This window comes from Delphinus delphis, chromosome 12 (assembly GCF_949987515.2).
Source record: "Delphinus delphis chromosome 12, mDelDel1.2, whole genome shotgun sequence".
Lineage (NCBI taxonomy): Eukaryota > Metazoa > Chordata > Mammalia > Artiodactyla > Delphinidae > Delphinus > Delphinus delphis.
In genome coordinates, this window is record NC_082694.2 from 41,674,916 (window position 1) to 41,693,228 (window position 18,313).

At 33.0% G+C, this 18,313-nt stretch overlaps 2 protein-coding genes across 6 annotated transcripts in view; one reads left to right on the plus strand and one right to left on the minus strand.

The window, feature by feature from the left end:
• FANCL (FA complementation group L) overlaps window positions 1-11,429 on the plus strand; it is a 78,314-nt gene extending 66,885 nt beyond the window's left edge. For 2 of the 3 annotated variants that reach the window (XM_060026559.1, XM_060026560.1), the window contains 7 exons: window positions 5,437-5,587; window positions 7,801-7,884; window positions 8,416-8,461; window positions 8,539-8,620; window positions 9,498-9,614; window positions 10,921-10,992; window positions 11,295-11,429. In XM_060026559.1, coding sequence (XP_059882542.1) covers window positions 5,437-5,587; window positions 7,801-7,884; window positions 8,416-8,461; window positions 8,539-8,620; window positions 9,498-9,614; window positions 10,921-10,992; window positions 11,295-11,330 — 588 coding nt within the window. In that variant the 3' untranslated portion in view covers window positions 11,331-11,429. The remainder of the gene's footprint in view (window positions 1-5,436; window positions 5,588-7,800; window positions 7,885-8,415; window positions 8,462-8,538; window positions 8,621-9,497; window positions 9,615-10,920; window positions 10,993-11,294) is intronic. The other variant, XR_009521449.1, reaches the window with a different exon arrangement.
• Window positions 11,399-18,313, minus strand: part of VRK2 (VRK serine/threonine kinase 2) — a 97,018-nt gene continuing 90,103 nt past the window's right edge. For all 3 annotated transcript variants that reach the window (XM_060026557.1, XM_060026558.2, XM_060026556.2), the window contains exon 13: window positions 11,399-11,743. In XM_060026557.1, coding sequence (XP_059882540.1) covers window positions 11,399-11,743 — 345 coding nt within the window. The remainder of the gene's footprint in view (window positions 11,744-18,313) is intronic.

Genomic DNA, 18,313 nt, shown 5'->3' on the forward strand with positions numbered 1-18,313 from the left:
ACAGGATATTGAATATAGTTCCCTGTGCTGTATAGTAGGACCTTGTTGTTTATCCATTCTATGCATAATAGTTTGCATCTGCTAATCCCAAACTCCCAATCCATCCCTCTCCCACCCCGCTTCCCCCTTGGCAACCACAAGTCTATTCTCTATGTCTGTGAGTCTGTTTCATAGATAAGTTCATTTGTGTCATATTTTAGGTCCCACATATAAGTGATATTATTTGGTATTTGTCTTTCTTTTTCTGACATTCCTCACTTACTATGATAATCTGTAGGTCCATCCATGTTGCTGCAAATGGCATTATTTCATTCTTTTTTATGGCTGAGTAGTATTCCATTGTATATTTATACCACATCTTTATCCATTCATCTGTCAATGGACATTAACGTGGTGTCCGTGTCTTGACTACTGTAAAACGTGCTGTAATGAACATTGGGGTGCACGTATCTTTTCGAATTATAGTTTTCTCCAGATATATAATCCCAGGAGTGGGATTGCAGGATCATATGGCAAATCTATTTTTAGTTTTATGAGGAACCTCCATACTGTTTTCCATAGTGGCTGCACCAATTTACATTCCCACCAACAGTGTGGGAGGGTCCCCTTTTCTTCACACCCTCTCTGGCATTTATTGTTTGTCAATTTTTTAATCATGGCCATTCTGACTGGTGTGAGGTGATACCTCATTGTAGTTTTGACTTGCATTTCCCTAATAATTAGCGATGTTGAGCATCTTTTCATGTTGCCCATCTGTATGTCTTCTTTGAAAAAATATCTATTTAGGTCTTCTGCCCATTTTTTGATTGCATTGTTGATTTTTTGATATTGAGTTATATGAGCTGTTTGTATATTTTGGAAATTAAGTCCTTGTTGGTCAAATCATTGCAAATATTTTCCCTGACTCTGTAGGTTGTCTTTTTGTTTTTTTTATGGTTTCCTTTGCTGTACAAAAGCATGTAAGTTTGATTAGGTCCCATTTGTTTATTTTTGCTTTTATTTCTGTTACCTTGGGAGACTGATGATGACTTTTAGGATTTGAAATTCACTTCTTCCGTAATTATCAACTGACTTCTAGTTTCAGGGTGGTTGTTTTATGGGTTTTTTGTGTTTTTATTTTGCTGTCATTTTTTTTTTTTTAAAACATACCTTTTCTGTTTAAAATACAGAGTTAGCATTTTAAGCAGAGCTGTGTTTAGGATTTTATTTACATTCAAGCATACAAGAAATGGACAGTGTGTTTGGGGGAACTTACTTTCAAATGAAAGATACCATGTGACAGCATTTTATGACTTTTTTTGGTTAACTTTTCCTTGGATTTTCAATGAAATAGGTAATTATAGATTTTAAAATATAGATATAGATGGAGAGAAAGGAGAGGGACACTACTATACTGATTCTTAAAAAGAGTTGTCTTTTCAACAAACAGTGTTGGCAAAATTGGATATCCATATGCAAAAAGGTGAAATTAGACGCCTGCCTCATACTGTATACAAAAATCAACTCAAAACTAATTAAAAACTTGAACATGAGACCTGAAACTGTAAAACTACTAGATGAAAACATAGGGGAAAAGCTTCTTGATATTGGTTTTGGCAGTGATCTCTTAAATATGACACTGAAAGTACAGGCAACAAAGCAAAAATAGACAAGTGGAACTGCATCATACCTTTAAAAGGAAGCAATCAACAAAATGAAAAAAGCAGCCTATGAAATGAGAGAAAATATTTGCAGACTATCTGATAAAGGGTTAATATCCAAAATATACAAGGAACTCCTGCAACTCAACAGCAAAAAAACAACCTGATTAAAAAAATGAGCAAAGAACTTGAACATACGTTTCTCCAAAGAAGACATACCAATGGCCAACCAGTATATAAAAAGATGCTGAACATCATTAATTATCAGGGAAATAAAAATCAAAACTAGAACATGGTATCATGTCATAGTTTTGATCTGTTAGGATGGCTATTATCAAAAACAAAACAAACCAACAAACACTCCCACAAAGTAGCCAGTATTGGCAAGGATGTGGAAGAACTGGAACCCTTGTACACTGTTGGTGAGAGAGTAAAATGGTGCAGCAACTATGGAAAACAGTATGGAACGTCCTCAAAAAAGTAAAAAATATAACCACCATATGATCCAGCAATCCCACTTCTGGGTATATTCCAAAAGAACTGAAATCAGAGTCTTGAAGAGATACCTGCACTCCCATGTTCATTGTAGTGTTACTCATAATAGCAAAGATATGAAAAAATCCAACTGTCATAAACAGATGAATGGGCAAAGAAAATGTGGTATATACAAGACAGCTTTAAAAAAGAAAATCCTGCCATTTGCAACAATATGGATGAAGCTGGAGAATATTCTGCGAAGTGAAATAAACTAGTCACAAAAGGACAAATACTGCCATGATTCTACTTATATGAAATATCTAAGTCAAACTCATAGATACAGAGAATACAGTAGTGGTTGCCAGTGGCTGGCGGGTGGGTGAAATGAGTTGGTATTCAGTGGGTACAGAGTGCTAGATGAATAAGTTCTAGAGATCTGTTGTACAATACAGTTAACAATGCCGTAGTGTGCACTTAACAATTTGTTGAGAGGGTAGATCTCATGTTAAGTGTTTTTAGGGATCTCATGTTAGAGATCTCTTGTTAAGTGTTGGCTATATCTATTACCTTGATTATGGTGATGGTATTATGGGTATATGCATATGCCCAAACTCAACTTGCACATTAAATATGTGCAGTTCTTTGTATATCAATTATACCTCAATAAAGCTGTTAAAAATGCCAACAAACTGTCCACCAGTTGGTTTATAATGTTTGCATCTAGTGATTAATGACTTTTATTGTAAGCAAAGAAATTACTGTATTAGACTTACATAGTACAAAAGTCAATTTAGTTAAAATAGGGGGCTATGTCTAAAGGAAGAAAATTCAGTTAGAAGGTTGTTTTAGTAATCTACTTAAATCTATGCTTAGATTCCTGGCTTGGGCAGTAGGGCAAGTAGTAGCCCCTTTCACTAATTAAAAAAACAGCGGGAAGGGAATTTTTCTTTGGGAAGATGATGAGATCCGTTTGGAACCATCCAATTATGGCGTGCATCTTAGACAGCCATATAGATGTTATCTACATAGAAATGGCTGAGTAGGTTTGGAGTTCTCCATCTGGCTTAAAAAAATTTGGGAATGATCATAGGGAACGTGGTTACTGAAGCTTGGAGTAGTAAATAAACCCACAGAAAGTATTTCAGTTTACTTTATGTAAACATATCTATGTATACATATTAAACAATATTAAGCCATGATAAAGAACTGTGGTTTTAATCACTAACGATAACATAAAACATAATTTGCAAGGTACTTGTAAATAATGGTGACCAAATAGAATGGTGGTCATCAGTGATTATTTTCTTATGTCAAATAGTTCAATTTACTTAAACAAGTATTTATTGAACAGCTCTTGGGACTTGTGTTGCTTTTATTACGTGGTAGTATCACAAAGACAAAACATCACTTGGAGAAGAACTGCACTTAAAACAGTTTATTGTAAACCAGGAAATTACAGTATCAGGTTTGCAGAATACAAAAATCAGCTTAATCACAATGTAAATAATGGGCTTTAGGGGAATATGACTACAGGGGAAAAAAATCCAGTTAGAATGTTGGTTTGAATGGTTTGAAGAGAGGGACTGATCTGTTCAGGTTTATATTTTAAATAGGGTACTCTGCCGGAAGGTTAAGTCAAGGATGGCAAGTCTGAATATGGAAATAAGAATAGGGGATTATTTTAATAATATATAATAATACTAGGATTAATAGAGTTATCAAGAAATATGTTAAATATGGACTTAAGTCTTATGCTAACTTACAGAATTTATTAGGTATCAGAGGAAATCTACAAGGACCAAAGCTGCTTTCTTATTTGGGTATGTAAAGAATGGTGGTGCATTCAGTGAAAGAGGAAATAAAGTGCAGCTCACAGTTAAACAAAAAAGAAACACTTGGGTATTTAGTTTTCTGATTTCTGGATTCTGGCATCTAAACTTGTGGATAAGTATGGTGTACTAGAAGAGAATATTCTACCCTCAATATACTAGTAATAAAAGGTTATTTTTACTCATTAAGCTCTAGTTCCTACTCTTAACTTTTAAAGAGTTGAAACTGCTTTGGTGAATCTGAGCTATGAATCCATCTACGTGTACACCCTGACTCAAGTGATGAGATGAAATGGGTTTTCCTTAAGTACATAAGTACAAAATACATGTTTAAGGACGTGAGTTCTTTCTTTTCATCTTACTCAGGGTGTATCATATTCTTGAGTTGTTGCCTTGTATCAGTTATTTTGGATGAATACATTTGATACGAGCCAGCAGTTTTTCAGTGACTTTTTTATATGTTTTGCTTATTTGAAACAGTAAATAAAATCCTTAATTCTTGGGTTTCCCTGGTGGCGCAGTGGTTGAGAGTCCACCTGCCGATGCAGGAGACACGGGTTTGTGCCCCCGTCCGGGAAGATCTCACATGTCGCGGGGCGGCTGGGCCCGTGAGCCACGGCCGCTGAGCCTGTGCGTCTGGAGCCTGTGCTCCGCAACGGGAGAGGCCACAACAGTGAGAGGCCCGTGTATTGCAAAAAAATAAAAAATAAATCCTTAATTCTTTTTAAAACTGTTTTAGTTTTGATGGCTTTTTATATAAAATATTTAGTAAATAGTTGTATCTTTTAACCATACCACATTATTTTATAAGAAACTCTTGACTTTATGAATTGATTTTTAAAATCAATGATGGCTTTAGTTCTTGTCATTTAGTGAAAATGTATTTAATTCCCATAAAGGATTAATGCCTGAAATACTGAATTCAGAGATTGGCTAAAAATTTAACATCAAAAGAAATCCTGTTTGTAATTTCTGTTGAATTCTTTAAAAGTGTGTAAAACCTTTTCATACTCTTTGTCTAATTAAGTCTGCAAAGTTATTTATTAACAGTGTATAAAAGTAATTTAATCAAATTACAAATAGCACTGTATTTAACTTGATAACTGAGAGAAAATAAAAATATTTTCATACTAAAATTGTAGACACTATGCTAAATGTATATTGTATACGTTAATAATAGTAATTATTAATACAAGGTATACCTTTCCATACATATAGTACAAAATGCATCATAATAAATATGGTTTGTAAAAAGCAGTTCTTTCTTGATAAGTGCACAGTCCAGTGACAATCAAAAAAGAACTCTGTTAATACTAGTAGTGGTGAAGAGGTGTGAAGCAGGGAGAGTTGACTGTTGTTTACTAGAGTCTAGTTTTAGCTGAAATGAAACAGAGCTTAAAACTTGTAAACTGAGTTGTATCCTAAGTGAAAGATAATCCACTATTGATAGTGTCATACAGCTTATTCAGCTTTCGTCTGTCTTTTCACAGAGCTCCTTAATAAGCATTCATAGTCAGTTTTTGGCAGCACTGGAATCACTGAAGGCATTCTGGGATGTTATGGATGAAATTGATGAGAAGACTTGGGTACTTGAGCCGGAAAAACCTACAAGGAGTGCTACAGCACGCAGAATTGCATTAGGTAGAGTAAAAAAGGATTAAAGAGGTTTTTTTTAAAGGTGTTTGATTGTATTTTGTATTACTTAGGAAAATGAATCTAAGATGACATTGGACTCTTAGATGACTTTTTTTGTATGAAGTCAACTATTAAAACTTTGGGAGATGAACTATGATTTCTTTTATTACTATGTATTTAAATGTAAATATTTCAAGTAGAAAGGGCAAGTACTGAGGTGTTTCATTACGAAAGGTGATGGTCTAATCCATGGAAGTAGCATTCAGAGATAGTATTTAATTAGCTTTCAATTAGCACAGAAATTGTAGAGTAGATTTTTCAGAACTTCCATTACTTAGGAAAAAAACTGTGTTAGAAATAATGAAGTCTTCATTCGTGAAACTAGACAAGTACGAACAAGTTTGGAAGTATTTTCTGACAGAAATATAGAGGAGGGTAAAAGAACCTGAAGTGGGCCATGCATGCCATTGAAGAGTAAAAAGAAAGCTTTACAAAATAATAATTGAATATATTTTAAGTATTTAATTTACTATAAATATATGAAATTAATAAGATGTGGAATAACCATAAATATCATCCTGGAAATATTACCATATTCTCTTTACTATGAGATGATTGTTTTATGTATTCTCATTATGAGCAAGCAATACATGAAGTCAATTTTAAAGCTCCACCTCTCAAGATTTTAGATGTTTTTAACTATATTTGAGTTCACAGTAAATACTATATAGTTATGAAGGATATTTTGATATTTTGATGTGAATCATATCTGAGTTAGTTTCTACCCAGGCATAATAGATTACCTGGGGGGAAAAGTGACATGTTACTATGAGAAGAGGAAAGTATAATTGCGCAGCAATTTTACAGACAGTACTGTTACTTACCAAGTTTGAAAAAGTCTTAACAGAATTTAATTTGGAATAATTAACCAAGTTATGGTATATTTGTGAACAAGTAGATACTAAACTGTTTTCTTCAAAGAAGTGCAGTAATTTATTATCTTAATGGCCCCATTAAAATAATTATTTCTCTTAGGTTATGATTAAATATACTTCTTATTTCTCATTGTTCAGCAAAAACAACCTGGTATTTATTCACTCTCCCTATATTTACCTTTTAGCTCCTTTTTTTCTTCAGGCATTGATTTGCGCTTTTAGGACCAGGTTTTCAGCAAATTAATCAAAAGACTAGTTAATACAACCATTGTTGTTAAGTGAAAGTACTTTCTGGAGCCATTAGGTGACATAAAGGCTAACATGGAATATGTGTTCATGTAAAAAATGCATTAACCAATGAAATTATAAATTAACTTTTTGTAATTTTGTTTTTCTTATTGAATTACCTGGACTTACTTTTTTTATTTTACTTGATTACCTCTTTTTGCTAGATCTGTAATAATTGTATTTATATTGTTGCCAACCTGAGCCAGAGGATTATTCTATAGTGTATAGAATTTATCAAGACATTTTTACCATAAAAATGAAATCCAAATTAAGCTTAACCACACTGTGTACCTTCAAAAAAAGCAATAAAATTTCTGAAATTTGTACATACTCTAGTACAGTTAAAATTTATAAAAGAATTTAGTGCCAAGTAGAAATAGCTTTTCCTTAGATTCTGTAAACTGTTAGTTGTTTTTGTTATTAAATGAACAGTTTCCAAAAATTTAATATGAATTGACCCCTTTGTTAACTTATCCAGGAAAGCTTCACAGGGAGATAAAGATTTCAGAAAATGTTTTTATAAAACTCAAATCTTAAACATTTATTTTTTACCATTTATTGTATTTTTAGTCTTTTACGTTTGTTCTATTACTTTTCAAGACTATTACGATATCATTTAGATTATTTCTTAAACTTGTGACTTGTAATTTTTATATATTAAAGATTTTTCACTCCATAGAAAATTTTTATTCAAACTTTAATGCAATTCTGACCAGAAATCGTATCTAAATTAATTATATTAACTTATGGATTGGCTCTGTTTTTTGAAACTTGGGATCCCCAAATCTTTAGTCATGATCAAAATTTTCAAATTACTTCTTTTTGTTAAATTATAAATTAGTAGTATATTTACCTTTATAAAAAACTATATATATAATACAATTAGTTAATCTTTCCTTGAGTATACAATGAAATAAGTACCCGGACAAATACTCCTTTATTTTTTGTTTCATTATGTGTTCTACTTCTAAAAGCTTTAATATTCTTTTATTCTAGGGACTAATGCTTCGATAAATATAGAAGTAGACCCCAGGCATCCTACTATGCTTCCTGAGTGCTGTTTTCTTGGAGCTGACCATGGTATGAGATCTCAGGTTTAAATGTTTTTAACAGAATTATAAAATATTTGTCTACCACTGTAGACAAATAATTAATTGTAATTACATATTATAATTAAAAATTAATTGTAATTAAATATTCTAAGATATTAATGGTAAACATCTTAAATGAAAATGTCTCATTGTGAACTGTGTACTTCTGTGTTTTAATATATAATATATATGATTTAGATTTTCTAATCACGTACTTAGGAAACAAATCCTGTAATTAACAAGTATTATGTATATTTCAAAGTTGCTAATAGATTAGATCTTAAAAGTTTTCATCAAGAGTAAAAATCTTTGTAACTGCATGATAGATGTTAACTAAACTTGTAATCGTTTTGCAATATATACATATACCAAATCACTATGTTGTACACCTAAATCTGTAATACAGTGTTATCAATTATAGCTCAATAAAAAGAGACAAATTCTGTGCCAAATGTGACTTTACAAAATGACAGCAGCAAACCCTAAATTATTAAACTTTTTTTTTTTTTAATATTTGAAGTGGTAAAACCCCTGGGAATTAGGCTGAGCAGAAACATACATTTGTGGTAGGTATCTTTGCAATATAATTGTTACTTTTCTATGATTTTACGAATTTAATAACAGGTTTTTTTCATGTTTTCAGGGATCCAGAAAATAGTCTGTTACAAAATTTGAAAGATGTTTTAGAAATTGATTTTCCAGCTCATGCTATCCTGGAAAAATCTGTAAGTCTTATCAGTGCTTTGATATTCCAAATAGTGTTGCATAATGAAAGTCAAATGTTCTTTTAGGCACCAGAGAAAAGTGAGGCTGAAAGGGAAGGAATTGGAAGAATATTATAATGGACTTCTGAACTGCAAGCGGCAGTTGCATCAAAGAACTTGTTAACCTTTGATTGGTGGTTATAAGTGTACTTTTTTCATGGTCATTGTAGCAGTAAAGTGATTAATGACATCTTTATTATTAAAAATAGGGGAAAGGTCCAATGTAGCTAATGAGATGTTTGGATTTTCTATACTATCTGCTTATGGATGACTGAAATAAAGTTCTAATTAGCTTGAAACAAGTGTTTGTGAAGGTTGGCAGCATAGTTTTTCAAAATTGAATAGAGACTACTACACTGCAAAAAAAAAACTAAGAATTGATTTTTGACAAAGCTGCTAAGAATGTAGACTACTAAAGTGGTGGGGATGTTTTTGTCTTTTTCCTTTAGTTGCAGAATTTTGAAGTTTAGTATAATCACCAGCTAATGTCAGTTCCTGTCTTTGCATACTGCAGTGGCATTATACTGATGTACATAGTGGGAATATTACTTAAGCCCAAAACGTCTTGTGAGCCAAAAATAGAATCTGCTTTTTGGTATATGTATATTATTTTTTGGATGAAAAAGGCAGCCCTCTCTTACAGATAGCTTTTCTAAGGTGTTAAATAGTGATGTGACTGTATTTTCTGTAACAGCAATATAGTTACCTTTATAAAAACTTTATAAAAATTTAATAGCATCTAATACCATATTATTCACTTTTTAGTTTCACCTTGTGTATTCTTATAAATATTTCTTTTTTCCCACCACCCCATCCCCCAATATTTCTTTTCTCGGAGGATTTTTCTATGGATTGTGGAATTTGTTATGCCTACCAACTTGACGGTGCCATTCCTGATCAAGTGTGTGATAATTCACAGTGTGGACAGCCTTTCCATCAAATATGTTTATATGAGGTAAAAATAAAAATATCAGTAAGACTAACAGCATAGGAAATATGCATATTTGAAATCTAAACAATCTAAAATCAATAGTGATCTTTTAGTGCCATTATCTCCTTTAACAGTTCATTCCAAATGTGTATTTCATTTCTTCGTGGCTACTAATGAATTTATAAATGTCCTAAAGTATCCAAGAAGTGGGAAAATGTATCTAGAATATACTCATGGACTGTTTATTGATGCATAACAAATTAAACTGATGGAACATTGGAATCTTTCTGTAAATATCTCATGTAATCACAATGCAAACTCTGTAAACTCATCCAAGTAGGAGTAATGGTGGCAATAAGGTGAAAGGGAGCTAGTACTGTAGAGTACCTATTACTTTTTCAGGCTATATTTAAGTATAGAATAAATGTAATAATACTACTTTTGATATTGAGAAGAATGCATTTTATGATCTAAATAACTCACAACACTCTTAAGTCAATGACACTTTATTTACTGTATACATGAGAAGTCTGCTTTCCTTCCTGTCTGCAGTCACTTGCTCTCTAGCACTCATCTTAGGGCACAATGGACATATGACTAACTGTATGTGCATCTATATACAAAATGACTTGCAGCTTTCAGTTTTTAAAAACTTCCTTAATATACCTCCTGATTTTTGTGATCAGAGATAGCAGCTGGTGCTAGCTGCAGTTTAACAGTGGAGAATTTAGGTAGAGATGTCAATTTACCTTATATAAAATCATAAAATACTAGGTCTAATTATAGAGATACTCTTAAGGGAACATGTGCTTTCTTTTGTAATAATGAAAATTCATTTAATTTTTAAAAATGGATTGCCTCCTGCTTGTAATTAATGGATTGAGAATTAACCCTACTATTGGTGATTAAGATCAGAATTAAGACCTAAATTTTAAAGAGCCTAGGATATCTTTTATAGCAGGAGTTCTTAATTTGTGATTAATGGATTTAGGGAGGGTCTGTGAACCCCATGGAGTTATTTTTGTGTACATCTGTTTTGGGGTAGAGAAGGTGCATACTTTTTATCAGATTCTTAAAGGGGCCTATAATTTGCATATAAATCAGTGGTATAGACCTTGAAATCCATACTGGTTTCCCCTTGTTATTCAGCATTTTAGTAGTTTGTTATTGGCTCAGGAGATGTTCCTCTTACTCTTGCAAAAGAAAATTAAGAAGGCAAACCATCTGGCATAAAAATATGATGCACTCAAAAAGAAAAATTTATTTGGAGTACCTGTAATATGTAATCATGTTGACACTGCTCCCTTTCTTCTCTTTTTAAAATCTTCAGTGGCTGAGAGGACTACTGACTAGTAGACAGAGTTTTAACGTCATATTTGGTGAATGTCCATATTGTAGTAAGGTAAGCAAATTATTAAACACATTTCATAAAATGTGCCTAGCTTTTAGTAATATATTTTAGAAGACAGCTATATAGTATATCAGCCTATATAAAATTTTTGGAAACATCTGTCAATCTATGTATTTAAACATTTTTTCTAAGATAAATTGTCCCTATTAACATTTTAATTTTCAGATTTCTCCTTTGATCAAAAAAAAGTTAACCCCTTTTCTAGATTTCCTAGGTGATCTGAACCTTAAAAAGTATTTTCCAAACTCTATCATTACACCATCTCTAATATAAAGCATTCCTCTTTTTATAAGCCACTTACCTTGAAAATGTCTGGGAGAAAAGCCTGAAATAAGAATGCAACATTTCTGTGAAGAACTGGAAACTTAAATTAGCAAAAGGATTTTATTTGATATCTTTAGAGAAAATATAAAGCAAGACATACTAATATCAAAAGAAGAAGAATGGTGAAGCCATAATAATATACATCTGCCTTTATCTCTTCACTAAGAGTAAACTGGGAAATTGTAAGCCAAAATCCTGTAGAACTGTCTAATTCTGTGACCTCCATACCAGTTGTAGAAGTGGACGTGTAGCAAGATGGAGAGCTTGACTTGTTGAACATATCTGGACTGGTAAAATCTTGATGGGGTTCATAAAATGAATTAGGGAACTGTATACAGCTGGATTTTTGTGGAGAACTTTTTACTCCATTCAGAAATTCTTGCGACTCGCAGTATTTTTGTCTTCTCCTTGTGCTTTCCTATGAGAAAATACATATGTGTTTGTTAGGTTTGAGTTATCCAAGTGTTTATTTTGTGTACTCTATAAGAATGCTAAATAAAATTTGTTACACAAGATCAAGTTTTTGTGTGCTTTTTATTTTCCTGAGAAGTTATTTTTAGGTTCTTGATTTTAAGTGTTTATGTACTTACCAGCATCAAACGACCAAATCTGGTTAATTTGATTGATTGATTGGTTCTTTTAAACCAAGAAGTAGGCTATTTCTTAAATAATTTATAATCTAAAAATAGGATAGAATATGAAAAAATGAATTTTTTGGCAAGAAAAAGAAACAGGCTTAATCTTATGGGGATAAGAGAGTTATAATTAGAAGGACTTCTTTTGGTCGGTAATAATTAAAGATACTAGAAGCACTGGAGCAAGATGGTGGTGCAAGTGCTGTGCACCCACAGACTAGCCTTAGCTAGTGGCCTGCCCCCTGTAGCCTCCTGCCGGAGCACCAGAGATTGACTGACATCTTCCCATAACAGATCTCGAGAAGACAGCTGGTAAAAATCTTTATTTGTCCAGAAGCTTATCTAAGAAAAGATGCTCACCCTAAACTCCTAAGCAAAAAGGAATCAAGCAGTTTATACAAATTTCAGTTTCACTGTTTCAAAAGAGATGTCTCGAAGGCTCTTTAGCTTTTCCATTAAAAAGAAATAAATTATTGAGATAACTATAAACTACTCTTTACTGCCTGAGAGCTAACAAAGTCACATGCATGCAATGTTCCTAAAGTTTTGTCAGCTTAATTCACTAAAGGCAAAATGAGTTAATGGTTACTCCAGTAGGCCCATAAAGCATTGTTCTTGCACAAAGAAAAAGAAATACACCATCAAATCATATTTCTAAAGGCTGAGCGCCACAAGCAAGCTAACCTAAACTGCATTTACATATAAGTTACATGTAGAAGTGGATGATCTAGTTATCCCTGTCTAGGTAAGAACAGAAGTCAAACTACTAAAATTTCAAGATAGAATCATCTCTTGTGCGACCTAAATACCTTACCTCTCTTTAAGCAACAACAAATGATGTCAAATGGGAAGGCACTCATCAAAGGATTTAACCACCAGCCGTCTTCAGTTTACTGAGAGCTGTGACTGGGAGAGACAGTCTGGCTAGGGTTGGAAAACTGTGGCTCACTGGCTAGCTGCCTGTTTGTGAGTAAAGTTTTACTGGTACATAACCCTACTGACCACCATTGCCTTGCATTAAGCAAGGGACAGCAAAGGGGCAGCAGCTCACAATCCTCCTTACTAGAAAACATCAGTCTTAGTAATTAACAGAGAACTACTAGACAAAAACAGCAAGGTTAGATCACACAAACCAATGGGATCTAACTGATATTTATAGAGTATTCCACTCCAAAACAGAAGAGTACATGTTCTTTTCGATCGCAATTGGAATATTCACCAAGATAGACCATATCCTGGGGGTTATGTAATAAACCTTAACAAATACAAAATTATACAAAGCATGTTCTCAGATAATAATATAAATTAGAAATCAGTAATAGAAAATCTTTAAACATTTGGAAATTAGACAACACACTTCTAATAACCAAGACATCAAAAGAAGTCTCATGGGAAAGTACAAAATTAAAATACTATATAAGGATTTATGGGATGCAGTTAAAATGGGACTTAGTAGGTCATTATAGCATTCAATGCTTATATTAGAAAAAACAGAGGTTTCAAATCAGTAGCCTAATCTTCCACCTGAAATAGGAAAAGAAAAGGAAAATACACCTAAATCAAGCTGAAAGAAAGAAAGAACAGGAAAATCTTCAAACATTTGAAAAATTTTAAAAACTCCTGAATGGGTCAGAGACCCAAGAGAAACTTAAAAATATACTGAACTGAATGAAAATGAAAACGTATCGAAATATATGGGACATGGCTAACACAGTGTTAGAAGGAAAATCTCTAATACTAAATACTTATATTAAAAAAGAAGTCTCAATTCAATAACTGAGGCTTGTTTCTACCTCAAGCAACTAGAAAAAAAGAAAATAAATACATAGCAGAATGAAGGAAATAAAGAGCAGAAATCAATGGAATTGACAAAACAGAGAAAACTCAAACAAAAGCTGGCTCTGTGACCAATAAAATTGATAAACCTGACCAAAAAAGAGAGAAAACTACTGATATTTGGAAAGAAATATTACTATAGGCTTCAATTCCATTTAGAGAATTTAAATAAAGGAATACTACAAACAGTTCTACAAATAAAAATATAACAGCTTGGACGAAACAGACCAATTCTTAGAAAAGCACAAATTATCAAAAATAACTCAAGATGAAATAGATTAGGGGGTGGTAAACTGTGGTCTGCAGGCCAAATCCAGCTCAACACCTGTTTTGTAGAACCTGCCACCTAAGAATGGTTTTTACATTTTTAAATGGCTGGAAAAAATACTTTGTGACACTTGAAAATTACATGGAATTCAAATTTCAGTGCCATAAATGTTCTGCTGGAACTCAGCTATACTCATTTGTTTACCTATTGTATATGATGCTTTTGCACTACAATGCATAGTTGAACAAAAGAGAGACCATATGACTTGTAAAACCTAAATATTTACTGTCTGGCTCTTTATAGGAAAGTCTGTCCACTCTTGAAATAGATAATCTGAATAGTCTTAGTAAAGAACTTGAATTCATAGTTAAAAAAGGAAAAGAAATCTCTAGGCCCAGACGGTTTCACTGGAGAATTCTCTAAAACATTTAAAAAGAAACACTAATTCTATTCAATCTCTTCCAGAAATTGGAAGATGTCTCAACTCATTTTATGAAGCAAGCATTACCTGATTCCAAAACCAGAAAAAGACAATAAAATAAAAAGAAAACTACAGACCAATAGTCTTCATTAGAGATGTAAAAGTCATCAACAAAATACTAACAAACTGAACCCAATGACGAATAATACGCCATGACCAAGTGGGGTTGACTCAAGGAATATAAGAGTGTTTCAGTATTCACATATCAATCAGTGTCATCCACCATAGTAACAGTATAAAGGTGAAAAATCATATGGTCATATTAATAGATATGAAAAAGCATTTGACAATATTCAACACCCATTCATAATAACTCTCAATACACTAGAAATGGAGGGGAACTTCAACTTGATAAAGAACATCTACCAAAAATCTACAACTAGCGTCATACTAAATGGTGAAAGGCAAAAAACTGGAAGAAACTCATATGTTCTTCAACACTACATCCATACCTCAGAATACAACCTAGCAATAAAAAGGAATGAACTATCAATAGATGCAAAATTTGCATGGATCTCACGGGTGTAACGGTGAAAGAAATAAAGCCAATCTCAACAAGTTACATAGCGTATAATCTGATTTATACTGACATGCTCAAAATGACAAAACTATAGTGATGCAGAAAAGACCAATGCTTTCCATGGTTTACGATTGGGGAGACAGTGTCACTATAAAGCAAAATGAATAAAGGTACCATTATCAGGAATGGATAAAGAAGACATTAAAAGTATAACGAGAATATCATGAACTACACAGTGCTGACAAATTTGACAAGTTAAATGAAATGGACAAACTCCTTGAAAGATCAAATTACCAAAACTGACACAAGAAGAAAAAGAAAATCTTATAATCACTATTATCTGTGATAGAGAGTAAATTCATAATTTGAAATTTTACTACAACAAAACTCTAGACCTAGATAGTTTTCTTTCTAAACTGTCATTTTTATGAAAGGCAAATCTTACTGAGACATTTTCTGAAAATAGACACTTCCCTCTAATGTAACATATAATGACTGGAAAACAAAACCATACAAGGATATTGAGAGAAAAGAAAATTTAACAACCACTCTCTCTCAACAATGTAAATATAAAAATCCATAACGGAGAAATAGCAAATTGAATTCAGTATGACAACACATCACGACTAAATGGAATTTATTCCAGAAATAAAATGTTAACATTCAAAAATCAATGCAATTCATTATACTAGTAAAGGTGAAAAATCATATGATCATCTCGACACATCCCCCAAAACAATACCCATTCATGACTAAAATTTATTCTTCAACAAACTATAAATACAACGAAATTTCCTCAGCCTGATAAAGTGCATTTAGGAAAAACCTACAGCTAACATCATACTTAATGGTGAAAGAATGAATGCTTTTCCCCCTAAGATTAGGAACAAGGATGCCCACTCTCATTACTATATTGAGTAGTCAGTATAGTACTAGAGGTCCCAGCAGGTGTAATAAGACATGAAAGGAATAAATGAAAGGCATACATGTTGGAAAGGAAGAATACTCTATTTACAGACAACATGATTGATGATGTAGAAAATCCTAAGAATACAAAAGAACTACTAGAACTAATCAGTGAATTTTAGGAAGATCCCAAGACACAAGGTCAATATACAAAATCAATTTTATTTCTATATACCGGGAACAAATAACTGGAATATAAAATTTTTGAAAAAATGACATACAATAGGATTAAAAACCAAAATATTGAGAAATACTTTTAATAGAAGATGTATAGGATATCTACACTAAAAACTACAAAACATTGTTGAAAGAAACACATAGAAGTCTCAGGTTCATGCACTGGAGGACTCAATGTTGCTGGGATTTCATTTCCCTTTAAACTGATCTCTAGATTTAGTGTAGTCCCAATTAAAGTCCCACTGTGCTGTTTAGTGGGAACTGACAAGGTGATTCTTAAGTTTTATGGAGGGGACCAGGAACTAAAATGGCCATGGCATCTTTGAAGAAAAGAAAGGGGTTGAAGGACTTAAACTACCTAATTTCAGAACTTGCTATAAATCTACAGTAATTGATACTGTGTGGAATACACTGATAGAAAAGAGAGTCCAGAAATAGACCCATGCTTATATAGTCAGCTGACTTTTGAAAAACGCTCCAAAGAAATTTAATTAGGAAAAGGAAAATCTTTTTAAGAAATGGTACTGGGGTAAACTGGCTTTCAATATGGAAGGAACCTCAACCCCTATCTCACACCATACCCAACTGATTTGAGATGGCTCACAGACCCAAGTATGGAAGCTAAAACTATAAGCCTTCTAAAAAAATATATAGCAAAGTAACTTTGTGACCTTGAGGTAGGCAAAGATTTCTTTACAGAAAAAAATAATAAATTGATAAATTGAATTTCAAATAAAAACAAATACTTCCTGCTCATCAAAGACACTGTTAAGTAAATGAATAGGCAGGCTGCACACTAGGAGAACATATCTACAATGTAGACATTGGACAGGAGACTTATATGTGGAATATATAGAGAATTCCTACAAGTTAATAATAGAAAGACAATCATTCAAATAAAAATGGATAAAACTTGAAAAGACACTTCACAAAAGAAGGTATATGAATGGGCAGTCAGCACAGGAAAAGGTGCTCACAATTATTGGTCATCAGATAAAGATAAGTGGAATCACCACGAGATACTAATATACACACGTTGACTAAAATTAAGACTGACAAACACCAAATAGTGGGGAGGAGGTGGAATGACTGGAACTCACATACGTTACTGATGGGAGTATAAAGTGGGAAGTATTTGTCAGCTTTTTATAATGTTGAACATACATCTGCCCCATGACCCAGCAATTCCACTTCTCAGGACAAACAAAACATATCCATAAAAGGACTTGTGTCAGAATATTCAGAGTGACTATATTCATGGTGGCTTGAGACACGGGCAGCCCAGGTACCCACTAATAGGAGAATGGATATGCAGATTATGGTGTAGTTATACAATGGAGGGTTGAAAAAGAGCACTCAAGAATATCTAAATTTTGTCACCAAGCAACATTTGTCTTCAGTTTTATAAATGGGAACTATAAAATGTGTCCTCTTGAAGTAGATTCCTTTGTATCAATTTGAAAATAAAATAAAAAGGAAATGATGCTACTGTGGTTTTATAACAGAATAAATGCAAGAGATTCCTATTAGTACGAAAAAAAGCATTTTTCTCTCTAGATACACTTGTATGCTTGCTAGTTAGATAAGAAATGCCTAACTTGTAGGCTTCTAATTTTTGCCTTGGCTGCCAGGAAGTTCAGAGCTAAATTCAGTGCTCAGTTTAATGATTAACATCCCAGCTGCCTGATTAACCAACTGTTTTTTTTGGGTGGGGGGGGGCATGGGGGGAGATAGAAGATGGGGGCATTATCTTGTTCCATATTGTAAACTACCTGAAACCATTTGGAAAATGACGTTGAAATCATATAAAATGTTAGCCATTTTGAGAAAAATTTTTTTTCACTGCAGATATAAATACCTTGTATGCTTCTCCTTGTCAAAAAAGGTTAAATTAGGACAGACTTTTGCTGTTGCTTGAATGAGGCATCTGCTAAAGGTGAGTCACTAACCAAACAAATGATCAGATGATATAAAAGTCCGTCATTTTGAAATACAACCACAGTGACAGGGACCCTCTCACATCTGTTTATGAGTTAGACTGGAGGAGCCAACGTAACAGTATGGAATACGGTGAGTCCCTCATGGATCGTAGACGGCATAACAAA